The 27,985-nt window shown below is 42.5% G+C and overlaps 2 protein-coding genes across 17 annotated transcripts in view; one reads left to right on the top strand and one right to left on the bottom strand.

The window, feature by feature from the left end:
- Positions 1-12,879, bottom strand: part of CDC27 (cell division cycle 27) — a 70,606-nt gene extending 57,727 nt beyond the window's left edge. For all 8 annotated transcript variants that reach the window (XR_004619355.1, XR_004619356.1, XM_011235068.3 and 5 more), the window contains exon 1: positions 12,711-12,879. Coding sequence is in view for 6 of the 8 variants with exons in the window: in XM_011235068.3 (XP_011233370.1) it covers positions 12,711-12,737 (27 nt within the window). In the remaining 2 variants the exon portion in view is untranslated. The remainder of the gene's footprint in view (positions 1-12,710) is intronic.
- The window catches only part of MYL4 (myosin light chain 4), a 36,814-nt gene continuing 21,343 nt past the window's right edge, over positions 12,515-27,985 (top strand). For 3 of the 9 annotated variants that reach the window (XM_034639740.1, XM_019808185.2, XM_019808187.2), the window contains exon 1: positions 12,912-13,588. In XM_034639740.1, coding sequence (XP_034495631.1) covers positions 13,515-13,588 — 74 coding nt within the window. In that variant the 5' untranslated portion in view covers positions 12,912-13,514. Of the gene's footprint in view, positions 12,533-12,911; positions 13,589-14,735; positions 14,885-16,932; positions 17,091-21,809; positions 21,829-22,219; positions 22,394-27,985 lie in introns of those variants that run through there. The other 6 variants (XM_034639742.1, XM_034639741.1, XM_034639743.1 and 3 more) reach the window with 6 other exon arrangements.

Below are 27,985 nucleotides of genomic sequence, written 5' to 3' on the forward strand. Positions count from 1 at the left end.
AGTCAGACACTTAACCAACTGAGCCACCCAGGTATCCCTCCTTGATTTTATTTCTGATAGTATGTGCCTGTGGTGGATATCAAAATATCCTTGGCTATTTAGAGTACAAAGGTCTACTATTACCTCATGAGGACATTTCTTTTACTGATTCCAGCATGACTGACCATGAATGAAAACCAACGGGCAGGGAAGAGTGGTGTCTTTTTTAACTTTTCTGAACTGGAGAGTTCTAGTACTCATTCGTTCAATAAATATTTACTGAGTTCCTACTATGTGCCAGGCACTTTCTAGACTCTATAGTAAATTAACAAATAGTTTCTGTTCTCATGGAGTACCTTTCAGTGCTGCTCCTGTCTAGACCAGTGGCTATCAACCCTTGCTTGAGAATGCTCTACTTCAAATCCACTGCATCACAATCCCTGGAAGCTGGGACAGAGTTTGGATATCTTTATTTTTAAACCTTTTCACTGGTAAGCATTCAGTGCTCAGAATCATTCTTTTTTTTAAGATTTTATTTATTTATTTGAGAGAGAGAGAGATAGCAAGAGAGCACATGAGCAGGGGTGGGGGGAGAGGGAGAAGCAGGCTCCCCACTGAGCAGAGAGCCCGATGTGGGGCTTGATCCCAGGACCCTGGAATCATGACCAGAGCTGAAGGCCGACACTTAACCGACTGAGCCACCCAGGTGCCTCGCAGAATCATTCTTTTCCTCTTTTAGATAAATAGTTCTCCGTCCTTTTACAACACACTCTCTTGTGAAAATCTGTAAAAGCTATGGACCTTCTTTCCAGAAAAAAGCACATGTACATATATATCTATAGAAAAAGCTATGTACAGTGTTAGGGGTTCACAGACACCCTGGTTCATTAAGTACCACTGGTCTAGCTGATGGCAGACAGTATTAGAGCCTGAAACATAGAAGGTTTCAATAAAAATTGGTAGGATTGAATTTAGATTCTGAAAGAAAGGAGAAGAGACAAGACTGACCTAGAAAGGTACTTTCTCTTTTGCATACAGGAGACTGCTACATACTACAGTACTGGGGCCTGGAGAAGCACTGCTGCTGCCAGGATTAGGAGAGGTGCTCCTTGTTTGAAACTCAAAAACATCTTTTACCACATAAGGTCATGGATGCTGGGTTAAGTATACATGAAATAACTAATGTACTGGTAAATCAATTTGGGTACATATGGATTTAAACAGTTCGAATGGGCTAGTGTCTAACAATCATTTACAGAACTGCACCTAAAGAACGGTATCTAGAATCGGTCCCCACGTTTCCAGTCTCATTCCGTAACAATATTCTTCCCTTTAAACTCTTAGCCTCCTAAATGGTCTTCCTGCCTGTAAGCTGTAAGGTAATCCACCCTGTCCCAGAATTACATTCCTCAAACATAAATATCAACACTGCTAAACAGAAGATGATAGTGAAAGGCCTGGGCTCTAATCCATGTTCCACGACTTACTAGTTCTGTGTCTTGGGCAAGTGACAATGTCTCAAGTCCTAGTCTCTTCGTTTAAAACGTAAGAATCCAGTAAAGTACATAATGATTCCTAGCACATACCTAATAATTACTTAATAAATTTTAGCTGGACCATCATCATTATGTCTTCCTTCCTGATCAAAACCTTCTAATGATTCCTCTTGGATAGCTCCACAAAATTTACAAAATACCTACACTATAAAGCACCAACTCCTTAGTAAACTATTCATATCCCCTCTGGCTTTAATCTCCCTTTTTCAGCTCTGTTCTCACATCTCACCAAAGCTACCCATGGTCTAGAAAAAGAAAAAGTCTCCATCAGTCCCTAAACATTCACTGTATTTTCAAACTGTAGAAGTCTTTGCCTGTTTGGGTTATCTTTTGTCTAACTTCTATGTCCTGAAATTTTAGTCATCCTTTCTTCAAAATTCAGCTTACATGTTCCTCTGCCTTTCCATGAAGCCTTCACTGATCTATCCCTTGCAATATTAATTACTCAATCCTTTGAGGTCCTAGACAATTTTGTTTATACTTTCAAAAATATCAGGTTGTGAGCGCCAGTGTGGCTCAGTTGGTAAAGCATCTGACTCTTGATTTTGGCTCAGGTCATCATCTCAGGGTCATGAGACTGAGCCCCGCATTGGACACGGAGCCTGCTTAATATTCTCCCTCCCTCTCCTTTTACCTTCCCTCCTTCCCCCCTCTGGCTCATGTGCACGTGTGCTCTCTCTTTCAAAATAAATAAATAAATAAATAAAATTACCAGGCTGTTTATTAGATTTGGTTATATTATTTAACTAGGTTGCAACTTCTTGAGGAAAAAAAGCCAGATTCTATTTTTCTCTATAATTCCCTGGTTATACTACCTGACTTGTTATTTCCTTAGTTAACCTAGGTAACTGCCTTTAAACATAGTGCATGCTCAATAAATGTTTGTAGAATATTGGTTTTGGAACTCTGAATCTATTTTCCACTTACTGAACTACAAATTTTTAGAAACCCAATCTGAAGGTAAAATACAAGGTAAGGCATTCTTAATATAATTAACTTTTGCTAATATGAATAAAAGGGAACATTAATGTTGATGATATAAAACAATACAAAATAACATCTAGCTGTTTCTTGACACAATAAGTTAAACATTAAAAAGCAAGGGAGCAAGAATCTGGTGAGGAAATACCAGTTAGTCTGACAAAGGGGTTGGAATAAATCAGGTTTGGGGCAACAAAATTTTTTAATGATGTGATCTACTGATACCCGAAAGATACTCAGATTTTTCTGGTTAATAGCAACCTAGATCATGTCATATACTGCCCTTCACACCATCAGATCATTTGCCTTATCACCTTACTCAGTATGCCCACCACTTCTGAAGCACATCATTTATCCGTTCAGTAAACATTTAATGAGCATCTACTCTGTTTGCTATATGATCCTGATGTCAGTAAAAAAACAACATAAAAAACAACTGGGGCGCCTGGGTGGCTCAGTAGGTTAAGCGTCCAACTTTTTTTTTTTTTAAGATTTTATTTATTTATTTATTTGTCAGAGAGAGAGAGAGAGAGAGAGAGAGAGTACAATCAGAGGAAGTGGCAGGCAGAGGAAGAAGCAGGCTTCCCGCCAAGCAGAGAGTCCAATGCGGGACTAGATCCCATCGTCCTGGGATCATGACCTGAGCTGAACGCAGATGCTTAACCAACTGAGCCACCCAGGTGTCCCTAAGCCTCCAACTCTTGATTTCAGCTCAGGTCATGATCTCAGGGTTGTGAGATCGAGCCCCATGTCAGGCCAGGCACTCAGTGGGGAGTCTACTTGAGATTCTCTCTCCCTCTGTTCCTCCCTCTATGCCATGCTCTCTCTCTCATAAATAAATCTTTTTTTTTTTTTTAAAGATTTTATTTATTCCTTCGACAGAGAGAGAGACAGTGAGAGAGGGAACACAAGCAGGGGGAGTGGGAGAGGAAGAAGCAGGCTCCCAGCAGAAGAGCCTGACGTGGGGCTCGATCCCAGAACTCCAGGATCATGCCCTGAGCCGAAGGTAGATGCTTAACAACTGAGGCACCCAGGCGCCCCTCTCATAAATAAATCTTAAAAAAAAAAAAAAAAACCCACAAACAACAAAAAATAACCAACTTGAGAGTTCTTCAGGTGGGCTGTAGAAAGCCAATATACTGGATTTTCAAATCTTTGCCCACAATAAATTATGAATTTTGAATTACAAATTCAAATTATGAATAAGCCAGGCATTATTCCATAGGCACCTATTTGGTCACTGTCATTGTGGCCACTGTGCTTTTCTTTTAAGTTTATTTATTTAAGCAATCTCTATACCCAATGTGGGGTTCAAACTCACACCCCAAGATCAAGAGTCACATGCTCTACCGACTGAGCCAGCCACATAACCCTGTGCTTTTGTTTTTTTATCAAACAATTGGGAAGATGAACCTTAGAACAAAAATACGTGGTGCTAGCAAGAAGTGAATAACAGTAGGTCAAATATACTACAGAATCTCTGCTCTCTGGCCTGCATCTCCTCTGTCCTATGACACAGAAAAGACATAGATAAAAGGTAATATGATAACCTATATGAGTGTTCTCCTCAGAGAACTTCAACATTTGCACTGAGAATAATGCAAAAAAAAGTCATTCAGAAAACAACAGGCTAAAGGGTGTTCAAATCTAATCTGACTCAATAATTTCTTGAATGTTTAATATACTCTCCCAACTACCAACTCACAGCAGATGAACCCTAACCCTAACTCTCTAACATTAAACAAGATGACCGAGAGCTTCGTTTTAATCATCTGTAAAACAGGATAAAAACACAAACTTTGAGATAAACCTAGTACAGTACTTGGCTGAATTCTAAACCCCTGTAAGAATGTATCTGTCCCTCTGGTGTTTCACCAGACCATACGTGACCTAGGGTTCTGGAACCATGCATATAGGTATCTTTCAAAATGATACTCATTTAAATTAGGTAACTACAATAATAATGAAAGGGAGAAATTCAATAAACATTTACTTTCGAAGGCAGACCATTTATTCCCCTGGATTACTTTAATAGTGTCTTATTTGTCTTCTCTGAATTCCTTTCCATCCTATGATCCATTCTCTCCCTGTGATCTTTTCACAAATCAGATCTGATCATATTATCACTTTGACTGAGATCTTTCACTGGCATCTTATTGTCCTTAATAATAAAAATCCAAAGCACCAAACCAGGGAGGGTGGTATAGTCCATGTTTACCTCTCCAATTCACTTTGTATCATGTTCTCTTATGTTCTCTGTGTCAGGACAACAACCTTCTTTCAACTCTGCAAACCTGCCAGGTCACCTTCCTGCCACAGATCCTTTAAACATACACATACTTCACTTTACCTGGCATGTTATTCTTTTCCTCCAAATCATGAAAATTTGATTCATTCTTTGGACTTCTTTCTCAGGGAAAGCTTTTTTGGGGGGACTCTAATGAGGTCAGGTATCTTTATTACACACTCTAACAGCATCAAGTACCTTTCCTTGGTAATACTACAGGAGGAGACTAGTTGAGCAATGTCTTCCTCACTATAATATAAACTCCAGAAAGGTAGGGACTACATTTGGTTTTGCTCATTATTAGATTCCCAGCATCTGTTATATACTTCTTAAGCAAATGCTTAACTAATGTATGTTGAATGAATAAAAAACTGATCTTTGATTTCTGCGAGTCCTCCCACTCTTAGCATCTTAGGTTAGTCTTAGCCTTCAGTTTCTCCGTATTATTATGCGATTGATGCTTGCACACATGGGTTTGAAGTACACAGGTTCCATTACATGTGGATCTTTTTCGATAAATATAGTACATTACTGTAAATTCTCTTCTTTATGATTGTCTTAATAACATTTTCTTTACTCTAGCTTACTTTATTATAAGAATACAGTATATAATACATATATAAAGTATGTGTTAATCGACTGTTTATGTTATTGGCAAGGCTTCTGGGCAACGGTAGGCTATTAGTAGTTAAATTTTTGAGGAGTCAAAAGTTATACTCAGATTTTCAACTGCATGGGGGTCAGTACCCCTAACTCCTGCATTGTTCAAGGGTCAACTGTATGTCCAATAGTTTAAGATCTCTGGAAATCTCTATTGAAATAAATTCTGTGGCACATAACATTATTCTTTTGTATAATAATTACCACCTAATTACTCCTTTATAAAATATGGGGATTTCCTACAAATCTACTTGTTTAATTTTGTTGTAAATGAAAGAACATGTTGAATAGAAAGAATACACCCAGGATTTAATTTTGGAGGTATGTGTTCTAATTTGTGTGCCAGCACTTCCAAGAGTGAGACTTTAGGGGAATTATTTAACTTTTCTCAGCCTCAATTTTCTCATCTGGAAAATAGAGCTCTGTTTCTTGGACATGGATTAAATGATATGATACATATATGGTGTTCCTGGCACATAGTAGACACTTAAAATCTTATCCTTTCCTATCTCCCAATATAAACAAATTCAATAAATCTGCAGTTTCCATTATTATAACATCTCCCAGCATATCTGCCACAATTGCTTATTTTGTTAACATATAAGCCACAAAAGACCCAAATGGTTCACCAGCTAACTCAGTACTACCGATCACCAGGAAGATTTGACACATATATATGATGGCTATAAAGTCCTAGAACTTTGGATTTTTTTCTGTCTTTTTAAAATTAAAGAAATAAGGAAGTATCATAATCAAAGGTTCTATCCATTTCTGATATAAAATCAAGCCTTGCTCAGAAGAACATCATTCGGGGCGCCTGGGTGGCACAGTGGTTAAGCGTCTGCCTTCGGCTCAGGGCGTGATCCTGGCGTTATGGGATCGAGCCCCACATCAGGCTCCTCCGCTATGAGCCTGCTTCTTCCTCTCCCTCTCCCCCTGCTTGTGTTCCCTCTCTCGCTGGCTGTTTCTATCTCTGTCAAATAAATAAATAAAATCTTTAAAAAAAAAAAAAAAAGAAGAACATCATTCCTTTATTACCAATTCTTAAGACGGTCAGAAAGGAATAGTAAAGGGAGCCAACTCAAACTCTCATATACCCCAGACATATAACTTGCCACTTGGAAAACCCCACATACACCTTCCATCACTACTCTGCTCGGGCACCTCTAAGTTCCTCAGTGATGGCGTCTCTTTGGGAGGAACAGGGAGGGAAATGGACTATTTTCTAAGGCACTACAGATTGGCAGCTTATGAAGAGCAGGGCTAAGATTAGCCCCTTGGCCAGTTATCTACTTCTGCCTCAACTGCTGGTGTGCACCTGCCCCTAAAAGCATATCATTCAGTGCATCACCTCAGGAGTTCTACAAATTAAAGCCAGATGGATGAAAGGCTACTAAAGTTACAAAACAAACAGAGCAACACTGCCCCCATCCTCAAAAAAAAAAAAAAAAAAAAAAAAAAAAAAAAAAAAAAAAAAAAAAAAGAAAAAGAAAGAAAGAAAGAAAGAAAAAAAAGTTTAAAAGAGAATTCCTACTGATTAAAAGAATGGGTTAGTCCTAGGATGCAATCATTTAAAAGACGAATCTACATAAAATGAAATGGCAAAGTTCCTTCCTTGCTTGCTCTTCTTAAACATGTAGTGTTATTTAAAATGTAAACAAACCTCTACAAATTGTACAACTAATGTGACCATATAAATTATTTTGTCTTATTCTTGTTTTTGTCAAAAGAAAATAGGGGCCCTTTTTTGGACCATAAAAGAAATGGACAATAGAAGCTTTAGACAAGATAAGAAGGTATAAGGGAAAAAAAAATCACTGTGGAATTTTCCTGTTATACGTTACAATCTAATTTCTAGAACTCTAATTTAGTTTAGGTCTACATCAGTGGTTCTCCATCTGGGTGATTTTGCCCCCAAAGGGATATTTACTAATGTGGGTGAGGCGTTTTTGGTAGTCACACATGGAGGGGGCACCTCGTTGGTAGAGGCCAGGGACACCGCACAACACTCTACAATACATAGGGCAGAATCCCCACAACAAATAATTAGCTTGCCCCAACCATTGACAGTGCCAAGAATGAGAAACCCAGTGTACATTACCATGTAACTGGATTATTTTAGTAGCCTATATGTCTCCCTAACTCTTATCTTGTCCCTCCTTCCCAATAGCACCAGATTAATCTCCCCAAAGCAGTGCTTTCATTACAAATTCTTCTGTTCAAAACTTATAATGGCTATTTATTACCAATACCTTAAATGTCTCAACCTGGATGTTAAGTCCTGTGCAATATGATTCTACCTGGCTAGCAAAACCTTACCTGTTCCTGCTATCAATTCCCATTCTAACCAAGGCTATGATATTTTACTGTTTTTTTGTTTTGTTTTGTTTTTCACTCCTAAACACCATTCTCAAATTTGGGCTTTTGCTTATGCTATTCCATTCCAAAAACATTCTTTCTCTTCTTTACCAATTCAAACTCTTCCCATCTTCTAAAGCTTTAAGTTCTACTCTATCAAGAAACCCTTTCCATTTTTCCAGTCTGCAAGGATCTACTTCCTGAATTTCTTTATTAATATCCGTGCCATCAAATACATACTGACTTGTAACATTATCCAATTGTTCCTGTTAAACATTCTTATCTCCCAACAAGACTAGGCCCCTCAGAAAATCAGAGGTTAAGTCTCCACATTTCTATTGGTTGGCTTCACAAATATCTCTAACTTATTTTGTTCAAAACAGATTGTCCTTCTTCAGATTTGACTCCCTCTTAAAGGATTCGTCATTTATTAGATGGTGCCACCCAAATGAAATCCGGGTAGCTGTTCTGGATCCTCACCCTTTCCCATTCAATCAATTTGCATGTCTCCTTGGTTCCACCTCCAAAACATCTCTTGAATATCAACCTCTTTCCTACTCCACTACCACCACTTCAGTAAGTTACTTTCACCCTAAAACTGTTTTTACTCTTGCCTCCCTCCTCATCATTTCACATATAGTAACCAAGAGGTCTAACTCTACATCAGATCAAGTCAATGCTCTTTTGAAAATCCTTCAAGGACTCCCCATACACTTAGAATGAAAACTGAACTCCTTATATAATGGCCTCCCATTAATATGCAACTCCAGACACACTGGCCTCCTTTCAATTATTTCAATGCCACGTCCTGCAATGTCTTAGGGACTTTGCACATGCTGTTTTCTCTTCCTGTAATGCTCTTCAAATTACTGTTTCATTCTCAACCTTCAGATCTCAGCTTCAATGTTATTTGCTCGAAAAGGACTTTCCTGACACCATTCTTAGAGAAGATTTTTGAATGTCTTTTATATTCTTCTGTGCTTGGTACATAACTGGTACATAATATTCTTTCCAATTTGATTTTTTCATTGAGACTGCTTCTTAACTTATTGCTGTTTTGCAGTACCTCTTTTGGTGGTTCAATTGCAAACCTGACACTTGGGCTTAGGTCAAGTCCCTCCTATTAGGTCTCTCTCCCTAACACTCTATTTATAGTGCCCTTATCACAGTTTGTAATTATTAATTTGTGATTATTTAATGCTTTCTCTATAGACCATAAGCACAAAAAGGGCTACATCAGGACACCAGTCAATTAAGGAATTAAATTATTATATATTTGCAATGACCTCCTCCTTCACCCCCAAAACCTATTTTCTCAGTTCAGTACTATGTAGCACTGTCTTGAAGATATTATATTGTACCTAAATATAAGGCAATCTCCTATTTTCCAAAAGAAAATTTCATAAACAAATGTGTTCAGCTAACTTAAGTATATAAGATTTTTTATTAAAGATCTAATAGTCAAATGCCTATTGATTTATCAATTTAGTTACACATACATATTTTAAAAATCACCAAATATAGAAATGTCTTTTTCTATTTTCATTGAAGAGAACAATTTTACTAAAACTGTTCACATCTATCTTTGATATCAACAAAGCCATTTTTTTTTAAGATTTTTTTTTTATTTATTTATGAGATAGAGACAGCCAGTGAGAGAGGGAACACAAGCAGGGGGAGTGGGAGAGGAAGAAGCAGGCTCACAGCAGAGGAGCCTGATGTGGGGCTCATCCCATAACGCCGGGATCACACCCTGAGCCGAAGGCAGAGGCCTAACCGCTGTGCCACCCAGGCGCCCCTCAACAAAGCCATTTTTTTGGTCATCTAACACAATTTTCCTGAATAAAACACCTTCAATTCTAAGTTACTTGAAATATGGTACCTTTGAATCCATGTTAGAATGCTGTAACTGTAGGGGTGCCTAGGTGGCATAGTCAGTTAGGTGTCTGATGTTTGGTTTCAGGTCAGGTCGTGATCTCAGGGTTGTGATCTCAGGGTAATGGGATCAAGCCCCATGTCGGCCCCATGTTGGGCTCTAAGCTCAGCATGTAGTCTGCTTGGGATTCTCTCTCCCTCTGACCTCTGCCCTCTCAAATAAATAAATCTTAAAAAAAAAAAAGATGCTGTCCTATACATCTTATTCCAAGCTAAAAGTATTCCTTCACTATCGAAATGATCTGTAAAACAGTACTACGTGTTTAATACCCACTTACTATACTGATTAAGGCGATTTTTACAAGCCTTGTTTACAACTTCATCTAACACTTCTGTGAAGTTTTATCCCCAGAAATAATCGATAAATCCATTAAAATGTCTTTGCTTTTTTAAAATCAACTTCATCAGGTGAATTTTATAAATATCCAAATTAACACTAATTGAAGTCATTTAGGCTAGTGTGCCTTCCCCAAACAGTTTCAGCAAAAATAACTGACAGAATTTCTGCCTCATAATAGAAGAGATGTTTGAAAAAACTCATATATAAAGTAATGTTTTTCTATGAGAGACAACTTGGAGGAGGAGCTAATATTTAGGCTTAGGTGGTTTATCAGATTGGCTATTCCATGTTAAAACTTTAAAGAAAAAAAAATGCAGAAAACAGTTGCTCAGCTTTCCTCTCAACCTTTTCCTATGCCTAGTAATACCATGATGCCTTGAACAATTTTCCAACTCATTCTCATTCCTTAACAAGTACAATTACTTATCATAGTTTTAAAAAAAATAAACAGTATCTGTCCTATTTTTATTTTCTCCTTACTAATTTTTCCCATTTTCAGCCCTAGCCTAATCAGTTGATCTTTATCATCATAGCTAAAGTTGTTTTTCTGCTCCAGATCCCACCTTTTTTTTTTTTTTTAAAGATTTTATTTATTTATTTGACAGAGACAGCCAGCGAGAGAAGGAACACAAACGGGGNAAACGGGGGGGTGGGGGGGTGGGACAGAAAGAAGCAGGCTTCCAGCGGAGGAGCCTGATGTGGGGCTCGATCCCATAACGCCGGGATCACGCCCTGAGCCGAAGGCAGACGCTTAACGACTGCGCTACCCAGGCGCCCAGCAGATCCCTTCTTGAATGGATGTTTCACTATAAATTACAACCAAAATTCTCACGTAGCCATATCATAAAAGTTCTTACCACGTCCGTAGCCATATCATAAAAGTTCTTACCACGTCCCCAAATCTAATGGACAAAGGTAGTATGGGGGTGGGGGGTGGGGACAGATTTGACTCTTAAGCCTTAAAAATCCAGAAATGCATTACTGCTCAGAGTAAGGAAAAAAAGAGTAAACCTGATGGGTACTATCTAGGAGTAGGCTACACATTTCTTTTCTTCTCCTTGTTTTTATACAAGTTGAAATTGTTATTAAATAGTGGCTATAGGCTAACAATGAAACTAGTTTATCATTTCAGAAGACTTCTGGGGCCAGAGAAAGCAAATGTATCATTAGTTAAGACAAAATTACAAGAATATGAAACAGAAATTAAACAACTTGAGTGATCTGCTTATCCATTTAAGAAGGTACAGAAAACTTCTAATGTCACATTAGGCCTCAAAAAAATAATCTTAAGAGGGGCTCTTTACCCGTAAGAGGAATTTGGATGGCAAGAAATAGCTTTGGAAGCATTGATACAACTTACAAACAAGTAAATTTCCTGAGAGAGAATCCCACATTACATTAGTTCAAATACTAATAGCTGTTATATGTAAAGAGTTGTATGTAAAGAAGAAGCCAACCGGCAGAAATTTCTATTTCATCCTGCGAAGAAAAATCAAGGAAATATAGAAGTGGCGATGTATTAAAATATTTATCATTTGACATCACAGGCCTATGAAGGGTCATGTGAAGTAATTTCTAAAATCGATTTGCTTTGTAACTCCAAAATAAAGCAAGCCCATAACTCAATGACAGCAGTTGGTAGAGGTCAACTCTTCCATTCAAGGCAAAGATCCTACGGTGAGTCGAAAATCTCCCAGACCTGGTCCATCAGTAAGGGACAAAAGATTCAGTTTCTTGAGATGGCAGGGGGAAAATGACTTGGCACTGCATCACACTTCAAATCCAATAGGGTTTCTCCCATGCCAACAGAGCACTGTGCGTCAAAGCATACCCTGGTGTCGTAAGGACAGTGGGATGGATGTAAAAACCCTTAAATGCCTTTCATTTCCTGAACGCCTTATGAACATGCACAATAAAACACCCCTGATTCCCATCACAGGTCACGGGGAAAGCCCCCAGATTTGCCGTTGCCACCCCCTTCCCTCGTAAAGGTGCTTGCCCTCAGCACTGGGCCTTGGAGTTTTCTCTTCCCAGATCATTGTCCGGGGGGGGAAATTCACTGAGCGAGGAAAGCAACGTGGGCTAGGAAGTCTGTTACCAAAACAGAAATCAGGATTAAAAATACCGATCCTATCGTCCCTCCAGCCTCTCCCAGAGCACAAAAACAAAACCAAACACCCCCCGCCAACTTGCCCCACCACTACGAAGGTGGTCCAAGCCCCTCTGATCAAATGTGCCTCCCAATCATCCTCTGGGCCAGAGAGCACCTGGGGCGAATTTTCGGCGCGCCCCCCCCCGCCCCTCGTCTCTCACCCCGGCCGGGGCCAGGCCCCTGGACTGACAGGAGGGGCTGGCCGGACGCTGGCCCGTCGGGGGAAGGAGGCATTATCGCCCAACCGCGCTCACACCGCAAGTGGAAGCAACGCAGGCCCTTAGGTAACACGGCTCGGGCTGCGGGCGAGGCCTCGGAGCCGACCAGAAGACAGGCAGGACCCGGCAGCAGGGGAGGCGGGAGAAGCAGCCGGGCCTAGGCCGCACCAGGCCGCGGAGTGGCCATACGCGGCTTCCCGGCCGAGGCTGCGAGCCAAGCCTCAGCGAGCGGGGTTATCATTACCTGGACGGGTTCCTGCAGCACCGTCATCCTTGAGGCTCAGGCCCACTTTCTGCAGTGCCTCAGGCCCCCCCCGTAGCGGCTCCGGCCCGGCCAGCCCCGGCTCATTTAAACTCACCAGCGACCGTTACCGGGGGATGGGGGAGGCCGAGCGATTGCCGAGTACCTCCGAGCGGGGCACGGAAATACCCGAAGTGGAGAGATCCGCGCGGGAGTCAGACGGAAAAGCCCGAAGGGGGACGGAAGCGCCCGAGGCCGATCGGCGGAAGGGGAGACCTTTGCCGGAAATTGTCGAAGATTCCCGGAGACTACCGAGTCCGATCCAGAGCGTAGTTTTCTCCTCTCGGCCACGCCTTCACTCACGCACGCCACGCCCAATCGGCCTGCCTAGGCTGGGCCACGCCCAATCGGCGACCCGCCGGCTGGGCGTGGCTTGCCGAAGCGGGCGGGGAGCGTTACGTGGCCGGAGTACTGTCTCGTCTCGCCGCTCAACCTCTGCGGATCAATTGATGCGCGGTAGATTAAACAGAGGATAAAATAAGAGAGTTTGGGGCTGACTTTAATTAAGAAGTATTTGTCTGTTGAGTTTAGTTCATTCATCATTCCAGAAGTACCTATCATGGCTCAAAGGGAAATAGGAAATTTCGAAGGATTGCCACCATTGGAAGATTTAGGACCGGGGCTGTCCACACTGAAGAAGTTACGGTCTCTTCAAAGGAAAAACAATGTAACAGAGTGCTGCGTTATGTGGTGCCCATTATAAGTGACGTCAAAAGTAAGAGGAGAGGGAAGTAAATTGGGATTAAGATGAGGAAGATTTCATGGAAGGAAAAAGGGAGACTTAAACTGGATTCCGAAGGATGGGTAGAATTAGAAGACTGGTAAGTGAAGGGAAGCAGAAATGAGATCAGTCTGGTAAGAGTTAAGGCATTCACTGGAAATAACTACTTAGGTGACCAGATCATGGAAAATCTCAGAAGGCAGGCAGAAATTTTTATTCCTAGATAGGAAAGGCCTTGTGGTGTGTTGGGAAATCCGGAGGCTTGATTTTGAATTTTACCTCTGGCACTAACTAGTTTTAGGTCCTTAGGCAAGTCATCTTTCTGAACTTCTATTTCCTTAGTCTGAAAAAGATGACTAAAAGAATTAAATGAATTGATGTGTGTTGATGTGTCTAATAGGCTCTCTCAAAGTTCCTTCCTGTTCCCTCTCCCCGCAAAATGTGTGACCAGGGAACTATTAAAATTTTGTTTTTTGGTAGGTGATGGAAACAGATTTTGAAAGTTAGTTGTCTAATCTAAGGCCTAGGTCTGTAAGTTAAACCCCATCGTTCTCATTGATTAAAGTGTGACACAGGGCGGTCCTGGATTCAAGAGGAGGAGAAATAGACTCCAGCTCTAGATGGGAGGAGTAGCAAAGTGACACTGCAAAAAGCTTGTGCCCCCCGGGGATTGACTGCTGGACCATCTTTGGAAACAATCTACCAGATATGAGATGAGAATCTAGTAGTGGTAATGGAAAGAAAGAGATGGATAAGAGATATCACCCTTAAAATGTGATGCTTTGAACTGAATGCAGCACTCCACATTTATTCTAATTAATGTGGACAATGATGAGACTATTGCTTTTATTATTTAGATGACTTCTATTAAAGTAGACTAAAGTTGTGTTTGCATTTTAAACTGTCATGTGACATTGTTTGTTCATGCTAAGCTTGTGGTCATTTTACACACACGGCTTTTTTTCACGCAACATGCTGCCAACCCAAGTCTTGTACTTGTGCAATAGATTCTTGTAAACTCGAATGTAGGAACTTACAACACAGCATATAATGATGATATTTGTGTGTGTGAAATGTGTATCTAGAGTCAGCATTTAAAGAGACCGTGATGCTTGGCATTCTGGCTCTGAAGCTTAGAATTTGCTTAACGCATACCCGCTTCTTCCCCCCCCCCAAAAAAAGGCATGTCTTTTCTAACTGTTCTTCACTGGTTAATACATCTGTTGTGGTTTTCTGCTCATCCACAGCAAGGCCACATTGTTTGAAGTTGTGCTTTGGTGGGATCTTTTAAAGCATTTTTATTTCCTTCTGTGTTCCTGATTGACCTACTTAGACTTGCCATCCAGCAACCACTCGGGCATCCTGCTGTCATCCATTATCCACATATGTTTAGCTGGTGAGCAGATCTGGGTTGCAATAAGCATTATTCCAAACATGGTAAATTATCTCTTCTCCTTAGCCTGCTTCTTGGTCTGGTTCATGTTCAGTCAGATTTGGAGGTGGCTATTAGGGAGCTATTCAAGAAGCTAGACTTGGTATCATTGCCAAGATGCAGGTCCCATTAAAACATAGTCCCCAGCAAGCTTACTCTTCTGAATTTCTTCAGTCCCCCTTGTCTGTATCCTTCTTTTGTCCCATTGAGGCTGCTGTCTTATCCTCCTTCTATTATCTGAACTTGAAGCTTTTACCCCTGTGTTTCCCCCTCCCTCTTGGTCAAATCATCCTTTGGCATCTCTTATCACACAGTTTCCTGCTTTTCCTCCTACTGCTCTGTTTTCATCAGTTTCCTTTGCCCCCGTCCATGTGAGAATGCTTCAGGGGCCTGTTCTAGGCCATCTCCTCACCCTATGCTTTCTTCCTTTGCAAACCCACCTATTCTCTTGGCCTCCACTTTCATCTAAAATTGTTCCAGGGGCACGTGGGTGGCTCAGTCGATTAAGCATCTGACTCTTTTTTTTTTTTTAAAGATTTTATTTATTTATTTGACAGAGATAGAGACAGCCAGCGAGAGAGGGAACACAAGCAGGGGGAGTGGGAGAGGAAGAAGCAGGCTCATAGCAGAGGAGCCTGATGTGGAGCTCGATCCCATAACGCCGGGATCATGCCCTGAGCTGAAGGCAGACGCTTAACCGCTATGCCACCCAGGCGCCCCAAGCATCTGATTTGGGTTATGATTTCAGGTTATGATTTCAGGGTTCTGAGATTGAGCCCCAAGTCAGGCTCGGAACTGGACTTGAAGCTTGCTTAAGATTGTCTCTCTCCTTCTCCCTCTGCCCTTCCCTCACTTTCCTCTCCCAAGGGGGGAAAAAAAGGTAAAATTGTTCCAAAATCTCTATCTCTAGCCAGACTCCTTCTCAGAACTTCAGACCCGAATGCCTAGCTGTCAACTGGACATCTCACAGGTGTTTGTTCAGAACGACATCCTTGGTCCTCATACTTGAAATATTTCCTACCCCAATTTAAGGTACTGCCACCCTCTCTGTTGCCCAAACCTGAAACAGCTCTCTCTGTTTGACCCTAGCATCCAGGGACAAAAGCCCTACTAATTTTACCCTGGAAGTACCTTTGTGTCTCTTCCTGTCTCTAGCCTTACCTATTCTCAAAACCAAGTCTGATCATGTCAGGACTCTGTCCTAAACCTTCCCACCCAACTCGAGAATTCCCATTGCTCTCAGGATATCGCTCAAACCTGTTCACTTCTCTCTCTCTCTCTTTTTTTTTCTTAAGAGAGACAGCACAAGAGAGTGTGCAAGTGGGGAGGGTCAGAGGGAGAAGGAGGCAAAGAGTCTTAAGCAGGCTACATGCCCAACACAGAGCCCCACTGACAAGGGGCTTGATCCCCCGACCCTGAGAGCATGACTGGAGCCAAAATCAAGAGCCAGACACTTAACCAACTGAGCCACCCAGGCACCCCTAACTTTTCTTTAAGGCCCTCCAAGTTCTAGTCCCTGCCTCCTATTCAGCCTTGTCTCACCTCCCTGTTATACTCTACATTCCCATGAAGGGGACCAGAATATGTCACTTTGGCATGAGGATTATTTTGACCTGAAAGCAACTAGGAAGCAGCAAACACAGAAAGAGCTCTTTGCTTTCCGCTATCTGCCTAAAAGCAGGACATAAATTTCCCTTTGTGAAGGTGCTTCCTCCCCCTCTCCTGTACCAGGAGGAGGAAAACAACCATATCAGTAGAGACAAGGATTTGGCACTGATTTGGGTCTGCACAAACAAACCCTACTGAAATAACCCTTACCTTCCATTAGTTCCCCCATTTATCTACCTTCCCACAACTTACCACCCTACAGGCCCCAAACTTTTCCCCTCTATTTTGTCACTTCTCCACAAATTTATTGCTATTTGCTAAGATGGTATATAAGCCCCAAGTCCTAATCACCTTTTGTTTTTAAACTCTTGTTTTTAAAATTCTGTTAATCTGTCTTTTGTCAGTTTAATTTGCAGGGCCTATGTTTCAAACCTAAGAGGGTAGAGGGAAGTTCGCATGAGGCAGAGAGCAAGAAAGTGGCCATCTACAAGCCAGGAAGAAAGCTCTCACCAGAAACCAAAGTTGCTAGCACCTTGATCGTGGATTTCTAGCCTCCAGAACTGTGAGAAAATACATTTCTTTGTTTAATCCACCCAGTCTGTGGTATTTTGTTCTAGCATCCTGAGCAGACCAATATAATCAAGATGGTTTGTGTCTTATCTCCCTAAGGGAAGGCTGTCTTATATTTCTCTATATTGTTCTTTGAAAAGCATTACATATTTAGTATATGCTTAAAAAATATTGACTAATTAAAGCCTTTACACATATTACTTCTTCCTGAAATACTTTGCCCTTACTCTTTAGCTAAATTCAACTCATCTTTCAGGCTTCAGCCTTGATATTATGTCCTCAGAATATTCCCTGTCCACCTAAACAAAATTATTAGCTCCACCCTATGATTCTCACTTACAGCATCTTTGTTCTTTTCCTTCATAGTATGTATGGTAATTTTAGTTGTATTTATTTAATATAAATTCCATGAAGGCAGGGACTTTGGCTCACCCTGATGCCCCCATTATCTAGTAGAGTGCCCTCCACAAATATAAAGTTATTAAAATATTATAAATGTGTCTGATGATTTTTTTTTTAAGATTTTATTTATTTATTCGACAGAGATAGAGACAGCCAGCGAGAGAGGAAACACAAGCAGGGGGAGTGGGAGAGGAAGAAGCAGGCTCATAGCGGAGGAGCCTGACGTGGGGCTCGATCCCATAATGCCGGGATGATGCCCTGAGCCGAAGGCAGACGCTTAACCGGTGTGCCACCCAGGTGCCCCAATAAATGTATCTGATGATTAAAAGACATGACCACTCAGTGTTATCTCTTATTGGTCATAACTTGATGCTCTTTTGACTCTCCCTTTCTGGACCCAGAGAACATGCTTGTTTTGTGCATGAGTCCCTAAGGGATTTCAAGTGTTGAGGCTAATCAGAAATGCATCCTGGTTGCGGTATGCTCTGGGATGGGCTACATGGCCTATGGCAGGGAAGGATAGGCAGACCTCAAAATCACAGAGAGGATAAACCGTAAGCAAATTAGCTTGCCTGGAGTGGAGGCCGTATAAGCTTGGTTGAAATGGTAGTGTAGGGGACGGTTGATAAGCTTTGGGTTCCAAACTGATGACTTTAGGTTGATAAAATAGACCTAGGGAGCTGCTGGTGGTGATTGAGCTGGGGAGTGACTTCATGAGAATGGAATTTGAGAAAGATTATGCTAACAGCTGAGGATTATGTGACTTGGAGGAGAGAGAGAGTAGGGGCCAGGAGTGCAGCAAAGAGGTGCTAGGGAGTCGAGGCAACTCTTAAATTTCCATTATTCTTGGATCCTAGCTGGTTGGGATATAGGATCATTGAGCCGAATGGGCAAGAAAGAATTCTTGAGACGTTTTATGGTGCCTAAAGGTGTTTTTATTATAGCACAGGGGCGGGGCCCGTGGGCAGAAAGAGCTGCATTGTGATTGTGAGGAGGGCTGGATCATACAGTGTTTTCAATCCTGTGGAGGTGAAGGTGATGCTAGAGCTCCAGGAAATTGAGTCTATAGGTTCCTGGAGGTCTGACTATTATTAGGATTATGTTTTTCTTATAAATCATGAAGACAGTTACAAACTATAGTGAAGTTTCTTATTCTACACAACTGCAGTCTTTATCAGTTGACCATTTATTTTTCCCCTGCCTTTGTTCTTAGTCAGTTCCTAGTGTCTGAGGAATGTTATATGTATATACCACCTTATGAGGCCTTGGTGGGGCGGGGGTGGGGGGTTTGCAGGGTGTCAGCTCATGTTCTGCCCTCAGCTTGCTCTCTCATCAGCTGAATCTGAGAGAAGATGCAAAATGACAATAGCTCCAAGTTACTCATTTACAGTGAGAAATATTCTTTTCCAATTCCTTGTCTTTAGGACATTCCGATGCCAACCAGAAGGCTGCTTACTGAGTGCAGACAGACCAAAAGAGTGAATCAAATGATCTTGCTGGCTGTTACCTCCTTTTCCTCAGAAGGGACATATATGCCTGATTTCTAGATAAAAAAATATTTGTTATCTGGAGAGGACGTTCACCGAATAGTAGAGTCTCTGTTTCTCTCCTTTTTAGGTTCTAGGCAAACTTTTGTTTTTCTCTGAATAAATTGCACAGCAATGAACTAAACACAGACTTGATCGTGTTCCAGTCTTGAGTCTACACTGTAGCTGTCTCAGATAGACCTTGTTGTTGTTATTCGTTTGTGTGTCACACATGTGTGATTTGGGAGGTAGATGATGAGTTAGGTTCAAAATATACTGAGTTTGAAGTGCCTCAGGTGAGAAGTGTTCAAATGTTAATTGAAAATGTGAAGCTCGAACAATTCAGGAAAGAAGTTGGGGCTGGAGATAGAGATTTTCTAGGGGCTTTTGTGTGGCTCAGTCGGTTAAGCGGCTGCCTTCGGCTCAGGTCATGATCCCAAGGTCCTGGGATCGAGCCCTGTGTCCTGGGGGTCAGCTTTTCCCTCTGTCTCTCCCCCTTGCCTGTGCTCTCTCTCTCTCAAATAAATACATAAAAATCTTAAAAAATATAGAGATTTTCCAGGTAGAACTAAATTTATTCTATTTTGGTTATGTAATACCATATAAAACCTTTGTGAGAGTATTTATCATTACATTAAAACTATTTATATACCTGCATCCCCCACACCAGACAGGAAGCTCCTTGGGGGCAGGGATGGCCTCTTACTCATTTTGGTAAAAGTATGTGCATACTCTATGTGTAGTAAGTGTTACTTGAATGGATGAATGGATGAATGAATGAATGAAAGTAATCTGGATAAAGGAGATCCAGGAGAGCAGGGCGAGGGACAGAATTATTTGGTATGATAAGTACAGCAGAGAAGGCCCAGAGACAAAAGCACTAAATCTAGCCTCAGAGAAGTCACTGGTGGAGAGCTAGGGAGGAAGTCAGAATTTGAGAAGTAAAAGAAGAAGTTGGTGGAAAGGGAAACCAAGAAGAGAATCATTTTTAGCACTAAAAGCATGTCCCCAAATGCTGAGAAAAAGTGCTTGCTAAGGTGCTGAGTCTCTTTTTCCTTACTGAGAGCCACCCATGCTGTGGGTGACAGGGCCAGCTGTCATGGGTACTTTCTTGTTTCCTTGCCCTCTTGGGGGCCAGCACTCTCCATGAGGGAGTCCCATCAGCTCTACCAGCTCCCACTGTTGCCTTAGTGTCCTGGGTTCTAGTCTCAGATCTGTCATGACTCAAAGTGTGGCCTTGGGCAAGTCACTCCCTTCTGTCTGTGCCTCTAAAGTCCTTTGGAGCTGACAGGATGTCTGTGGGAATGAAGTTTGGATGACTGGTGAGGATTCTTCATTGCTTTTCAACTATAAATCATTTTGCCAGACACCAGCTGTCCTGCCCTCTGCTTTAGATTCTCAGGCAGGCTCCAACCCACCTGTTGTTGGGGCCCTCCGAATGTCTTCCTCCCATGGTTCAGCTCACAGATCCATCATTAGGCTGCACTGCCTTGATCACAGCACAGAAATGAGCCTCAACCATTTAAATGGACTGTTGGGTGATTGGGCCAAACGTGTAGCATTCTCCACTTATGCTAAACAGCTGAGGAAATGAAGTTGGATGGGATGATTTAAAGTACTCTGAGAGAAACAAACTGAGGACTTCAGAGGGGAGGGGGGTGGGGGAATGGGATAGACCGGTGATGGGTAGTAAGGAGGGCATGTATTGCATGGTGCACTGAGTGTTATACGCAACTAATGAAGCATCGAACTTTACATCGGAAACCGGGGATGTACTGTATGGTGACTAACATAATATAATAAAAAAACATTAAAAAAAAATAAAGTACTCTGAGAACCAGTGCTATCATGGCCCTTAAAATTTTGATTTTAGACCCTACCATTCCTTCTCTGCCTTTACCTTCGGTGCTCTGGGTTTTCAGGGTCACTAAGACTTCAGGTTTTCATTGCTTTTTTCCTTCTTCTTTGGTCAAAAGGAATTTTAGCTACAGAGGATTGGGTTAATCATTCTCCTTGAGTTATATAGCCTTCTTCCATCACTGGTCCATACAAAGCTTCTTGTTTAATTAGTCATTTATTCCTTTTTACCTCGTTGCCCCATCCCATCCAAACAATACTCAACATAAGCAACCCTCAGCTATTTTTAATGTGTATTTTTTTTTGTTTGTATGTGTTCTTGAATAATGGGTAATGTTTCTAGTATGCGTGTACCTAATAAAATTGAATAATATATCTTATTCTCCCAGTATAGCCAATGTTATTTTAATATGTAAACATATAAAAATTATTGATGAGATTATATTACTTTTTTTTTGTACTAAGTCTTCAAAACCCAGTGTGTCTTTTTTTCTTACAGAATATCTCAATCTGGATGCTGAATTTTCATCACAAATACTTGATCTTTATTTAGATTTCATAATTTCACAGTTGAAAAAGTAGATTCACATACCTAAGTTTTCCAAGCATACTTGAAAATTTTCCAGTAACTGAATCAAGTACCTCAAAAAATCATTCTCCTTTAATATTTGCATCCAAATGTACAAAACTGCTTCCTCTATTTTATTTATTTATTTATTAAAGATTTTATTTATTTATTTGACAGAGATAGAGACAGCCAGCGAGAGAGGGAACACAAGCAGGGGGAGTGGGAGAGGAAGAAGCAGGCTCATAGCGGAGGAGCCTGATGTGGGGCTTGATCCCATAACGCCGGGATCACTCCCTGAGCCGAAGGCAGACGCTTAACCGCTGTGCCACCCAGGCACCCTGCTTCCTCTATTTTAAAAGAATTTATCAGTATCAAAAGTATGTCCAAGTCAAGTAAATTCACTAACTCTTGTGTTAACTTAGTATTACTAACATGAAATTCAAGGAGATACTGCATAAATTGAAAAGCAACTCCAAATTTATTACTATCAACAAAACATTTAAACTTTTGTCATTTTTGCAGCCAGTTTACATAATGCTGTTGATTAAAATCTGCATATTTATGTTAGAGAAATGCATATTAATTTGCATTGTGGCAGGCTTCAATTTTAGCATAAATTCTTGAACCTCCCTAGCTAAGTTGCAAATAAGCGTTTTCTCTCCTTGGAGCTTCAGTTTTAGCTCATTCATATGCAGTATGGTATCAGTGAGATTATATGCAGGTATTTTAAATTTACAGAAATGTAATTGTGGTTTCCATCTTTTTCAGCTTCTTACTCATCGCTATATTCTTCTGGCTATACATCTAATCTTTTGCTTCTAACTTGGCCGTACTCTCACGGCACTGTCTCAGCAATGGAGACCCACAGTTGCTTCCCTCTCCCGCCACCATGAGTCATGCCACAGCGAAGAACCGCCTTCTTCATGTCTCTTCTGGACTCGAGTGAGATTTCTTTCTGATGTATACTCAGCTTGATTGCTCTTATAAACCACAAAGCCCTTCTTTTTCTATCCCCCCTATTTCTTAGCTCTTCTATTTCTTTGCCTTTCTTTTTTTTCTTCTGGAAGATATTCTTTCTTTTGCCTTTCTATACTCTACTGTGTTTCCGAGCTGTGTCCATCATGCTACTTTTCAAATCTATTGTGTGTTCTATTTTAATTATTAATTTTTTTTTAAAGATTTTTTTATTTATTTGACAGACATAGAGACAGCGAGAGAGGGAACACAAGCAGGGGGAATGGGAGAGGAAGAAGCAGGCTCATAGCGGAGGAGCCTGATGTGGGGCTCGATCCCATAACGCTGGGATCACGCCCTGAGCTGAAGGCAGACGCTCAACCGCTGTGCCACCCAGGCGCCCCTTAATTATTAATTTTATACCTAACATATTGCTTGTTTTTTGAAAGTTTTTTTTTTCCTTATTTCAACTATTATACTTTTCCTATCTGATATTTCTTTTTTTTTTTTTTTAAAGATTTTTTATTTATTTATAAGACAGAGATAGAGACAGCCAGCGAGAGAGGGAACACAAGCAGGGGGAGTGGGAGAGGAAGAAGCAGGCTCATAGCAGAGGAGCCTGACGTGGGGCTCGATCCCATAACGCCGGGATCACGCCCTGAGCTGAAGGCAGACGCTTAACCGCTCTGCCACCCAGGCGCCCTGCTATCTGATATTTCTGTTTGGTTCCTCTTTATGTCTTCTCGTTCTGTATCATACTGGTAATATTTCCTTTTATCTCTTTTAGCATGTGTACTAAGCTCCTTTTAAAATCTTGGCCTGTGTTCATATTTCTACTTAAGTTACCATCTGTAATCAAGTGGGCTGTATCCTTTTGGATTAGTTGTGCTCCTTATCTGTCTTGTTATTTTGCCTAAGGGTTGCTCGTCCAACAGAGCATGCCAGTGCCACTGAGCTGAGGGGGTAAGGGTTGGAGGTGAATGAGGCCTAGTACTGACTGAGAACAGTCCCTTCCCCCCACCACCCTGCCAGAGCACAGCAGCCTTAATACGGGGAGATTTTTTTTTTAGATTGCAGTTCACCGGCCCAGAGAGTTTAGGGGAGGAGGGAGAACACAACTGTCCAAAGTTCAGTTGCCCCCTACCTATTTTTTTTACTAGCTCTTCACAAACACAGTGTGTCTTCAGTGCCCTGATGTTACCCTAACCAGCACCTGGATCACAGGTTTGAGTCACATGGGTGATGGGCATCACTGTATGTTCGAAGGCAGTAGTGGAGGAAACGAGAGATCAGAACCCCAGGGCTCCTTTTTTGTGGTCATTCCACAGTCATGCCTGGCCTCATCTTTCCCCAAACCAAAGCCACCTTTCTAACACACACACAAACACACCCCAGTTCAAAGCAGGGCTCCCCTTTATCCAAGGGGTTTCTCACAGTTCCCGTCATTTCTTGGTATTTTCTCTGTATAATTCTTCCACTGTTGATTTGGGAGAGGGAGCAGCAGCCACACTATTTCAATCAGGACCCTGGCCTAGCTATTTTGATTACTTCTCTGTCCTAGACACTGTTCTAGGCATGTCACCCATATTAAGTCTAATACCTTTTTGTGCGTAAAACATCTCAAGAATTCTTTCTTGACCCTTAGGCTCAACCATCCTGTAACCCAACCAGCTAGGATCCAAGAATAATGGAAATTTAGAGTTGCCTCGACTCTCTAGCAGTCTCTTTCCTGCACTCCTGGCCCTTACTCTTGCTCTCCTCCAATTCACATAATCCTCATGACCAGTTGATGAGGTTATATTAGCAGCCCCATTTTACAGATAAGAAAACTGAGACATAACGAAGTTAACTTGAGGGGCGTCTGGGTGGCTCAGTTAAGTGTCTGACTCTTGATTTCATCTCAGGTCATGGTCTCAGGGTTGTGAGATCAAGGCTCTGAGCTCAGCGAGGCGTCATCTGCTTGAGATTCTTTCCCTCTGCACCCCCCCCACATGTGTGCTTTCTCTCTCTCTCTCTCTCTCTAAAATAAATAAATCTTAAAAAAAAAAAAAAGTTAACTAGCTTGCCTAATCCACTGAGTCAGGACTCTAACCCGGGCAGTCTGGCTCCTGAGTGGGCCCTCTTACCCCCCGCCTTGCGGCAGAGCCCAGTTTACCCAGTGCCCTCTATGGGGACAGATTCGTTTTGGCCAGGGCATTGCCCCATGATGTCTAGTTTATGAGACACTGGCCAGAAGAGAGGAGGGAGGATGACAAGGACAAGGCATTAAGAGCCAGGCCTGCTGTCAGCAGCATTTGATCCCAGGCAGGAGACTCTGATGGATCTCTTTCAGGACAGGACATAGGGCGTGCATGGTGAGAGGGGAAGGGAGGAGAGTGAGCGAGTGTGAGTAAGCCCAGCCCAAATGAGGGCTGATGTCAGTTCTCTATGTGTCTGTCCCCGAATTTGCCATGGGCTGTAAATGGGTTGGTGTGAAATTCTGTCCTGCGTTTTCCATCTACTGAGTTTGAAGTCCTTCCAGTGGGAGCATCTGAGCGGGCTGGAGCCACTCTGGCTCAGGAACATTAGTGGCCTCAGAGGCGCTGGTCAGGCTTCCAATACCCACCACTATACTTGCCTCTTCACACTCTGCCTTTTCTTTCCTTCTCTTTCTTTCCTTTTCTCTTCTTGGTCAGCATGTGTTGGAGGGGGAAGCCTATGTCACAGACGTGGCGCAGGACACTCTAGAGGGACAAGAAGGTAAAAGTCAGTGGCTGAAGCAGAGTGAGGGCCACGAAAGTGAAACCTCTGGCTCCTTACTGGGCTCTTCTGAGCTGTAAGCATCAGCAGTTGTAATAGCAAGGCCAGGGTCGGGTATCTTGACTCTTGATGCATGACCCTTTCTGGAAAACCACACTTCCCTCTAGTTGCTTCTGAAGTACAAGACAGTCTTTTAGCTGGTGTTGCTTAAAGAGAATCAGAAACTGATTTGAGGAGTGTCTCCTCCCCTGCTGGGGCGCTTGTGGCCCAAGGTTTCAGGCAGGCTGACTCCTCCTGTGAGTGTGGCTGACAGGCAGACTGCCTGGCCCCAGGGACCTGCTACATGCTTTCTGAGCCACAAATATGTCACACCATGGGTACCCAGCTGCCGTCCTCTCCCCTCTCTCCCATTCCTCTCCACCTCTTCCTCATTCCTAAACCCACACCTCACAATCCCAGTACCTGCTGCCACCTTACCTGTCCCTCCCCATGCGGCCCCCTCTCCTGGAGTTCCTTCCAGGAAGTCTGAGAAACCCCAACACACATCTTGCTTCATCTAGGAAAGCGAATGAAATTAACAGCTGTACGTGTTTCTGATGTGCCAGGGGTGGTTTGTGGTGCTCTGCTTACATTGTTTCATACAGATCTCACAACTTGAGAAGGAAATGTTTACTGTTGAAGGTCCTTAGGGTACTGGGCCGGAGAATAGGACATGGCAAATCTAGGATTCGGCTCTATGCTCGCTGTCTCTAAGGCCCATACCCTTTCGTGTCTGCAGATGCTCGGCCAGCTCTCTAACCTCAGAGCTCTGTTCTCAAGCAGACTGGATATTTTGCTCCTCCTGAGAATTAAAACAAATAAAGAAAGAAAAAGGAAAAAAAAAGAAAGATAAATGAAAGGAAAGGAAACTCCTGACTCTGTCTTTGAGGATCAAACTTCTTACCAGAATGGTTAGAATAGCTTGTTTCTTAACTGGAAGGGGATATATGAGAGCATCTCATTCAGTGGTTATTTTCAGACTCTTAAACGATGGAATCATTTCTTAGACAATGATTGTGGGACCCCAGTGTAGAAAACACACAGTGAAATGGTAGGGGGGAGCTCCCAACCTGGCCTCTCTGCCTCTCTTAGGGCTGGAAGCAAGTTAAGGGAGCCTTGGGTGTCTGTTGAATACTGTTTGAGAGCTCCCGATGATCTCTCATTTTAGAGATAAGCAAGCAGAGGCCCAGAGAGGGGAAGTGGCTGGCAAGGTCACGACTAGTGTCTGGATCTTCCAGCTTCTGGCTTGCAGCTTTCCACCAAACCCCAGTTTGTGTATCTTTGCAAGCCCTGCAGCACACCTAGTCTGGGAAGTGAGTGCGGTGGGAGGAGAGGAGGGGAGAGGCTGGGCTTCCTTTTTCCTCCTTCTTCACCACCAGCAACCTGAGCTCCCAACCCCTGGGGAATGAGGGAGTCAGGGAAGGGACAGATGTGGAAAACGGAAGGGTGTAAGCAGGGGCTCCGGGAAGCGGGAGACAGGAAGTCAGAAGGAAGAGACAAGGTGAGGTAGGAGAGGGGTGGGGGGAGGTGAAAGGGCCAAAAGCTGCTGTCCCAGGCAGGACCAGTGCTGGCCTGGGTTTGGGCCTTGCTCTCTCTAGTATTCCCTTGGGCCAGTCCTGGCTCCTTTTCCTGCCTCAGTTTCCTTTGAAGGCCTCTCTGCTTACCAGTGGTGAGAGCACACCAAGGCTGTAGGAGTGGCAGGGCAGGGGCAGAGCTCCACACAAGGCACGGGGAGCCAGAATTAGCTGGCTCAGCTCTGCCTATGGATGGCTGGATGTCTCCAGGCCGCTTAAAAGTCTCTCTGGGCATTAGGTTCTCACCTGCAAAAGCAGGTAGGATGAGACCAACTCTAAGGGCCCTTTTGGCTCTGAAAGATCTGGGAAATGGAGCCTGGGGAAGGAGCGGCTATGGGCCCCGGGCCCCCGGAATCGCATGCAGGCTTAGGAGCTAGCAAGGAGCAGGTGTAGGTAGTCGAGCCATCTCATTTCATAGGGAGGAAGCCGGGCCTAGAGAGGCAGAGTGACTTTTCGGCTTCTCTCAGCTTGGATTTTTATCCCCTGAGCTGGAGAGTCTTAAAGTTCAGCTCAAAGCAATTCTGTGCAGTGGATAAGCTTTTTTTGTTGTTTTCTGAACATTTTATAGACTTTCAATGGTTTTTACAAAAGCAGTATATGCTCGTTATAAAATTTCCATTAATGCAGGAAGTGAAAAAAAGTACAAAATTATGAATTGCTGTCATTCCCTCTTCCTCACCGCCCCCAGGTCCCAGGGGTGTTTCTCCTAACACTTTAGTGTGTATTCATCCTGACCTTTCAGATGAACACAAACATATTATGTACGCACCCCCCATCAATGGGATTATGATCTCAATGATTTAAGCATAAACTTTAGAATCAGACACAGCTGGGTTCTGATCCAGCTCATAGCTAATTAGCTGAGTGACTTTGTTACCTGACCACTTTTAGTTTCAATCTCCCCAAGTATAAAACGGAGTAATAATGATATCTACCTTATAGGATTGTGGTGAAGGTGTAATGAGATTTAATATGATAGCAGTTAACAGTGCCTGGTACACAGTAAGCCCTACACGTACACACACACACACAGATACACACACGTGCACATGCTCACACACAGAGTCTGGGGGCACAGAGTGAGTTAGAGGTATAGTCACACACACACACACACACACACACACACACACACACACAGAGTCCTGGGGCACAGAGTGAGTTAGAGGTAAAGTGACAACGAGACCCAAGTTTTCTGACCTCCTGTCACACTGACTTTTAGCCACACCTC

The sequence above is a fragment of the Ailuropoda melanoleuca genome, chromosome 13, assembly GCF_002007445.2.
Source record: "Ailuropoda melanoleuca isolate Jingjing chromosome 13, ASM200744v2, whole genome shotgun sequence".
NCBI lineage: Eukaryota > Metazoa > Chordata > Mammalia > Carnivora > Ursidae > Ailuropoda > Ailuropoda melanoleuca.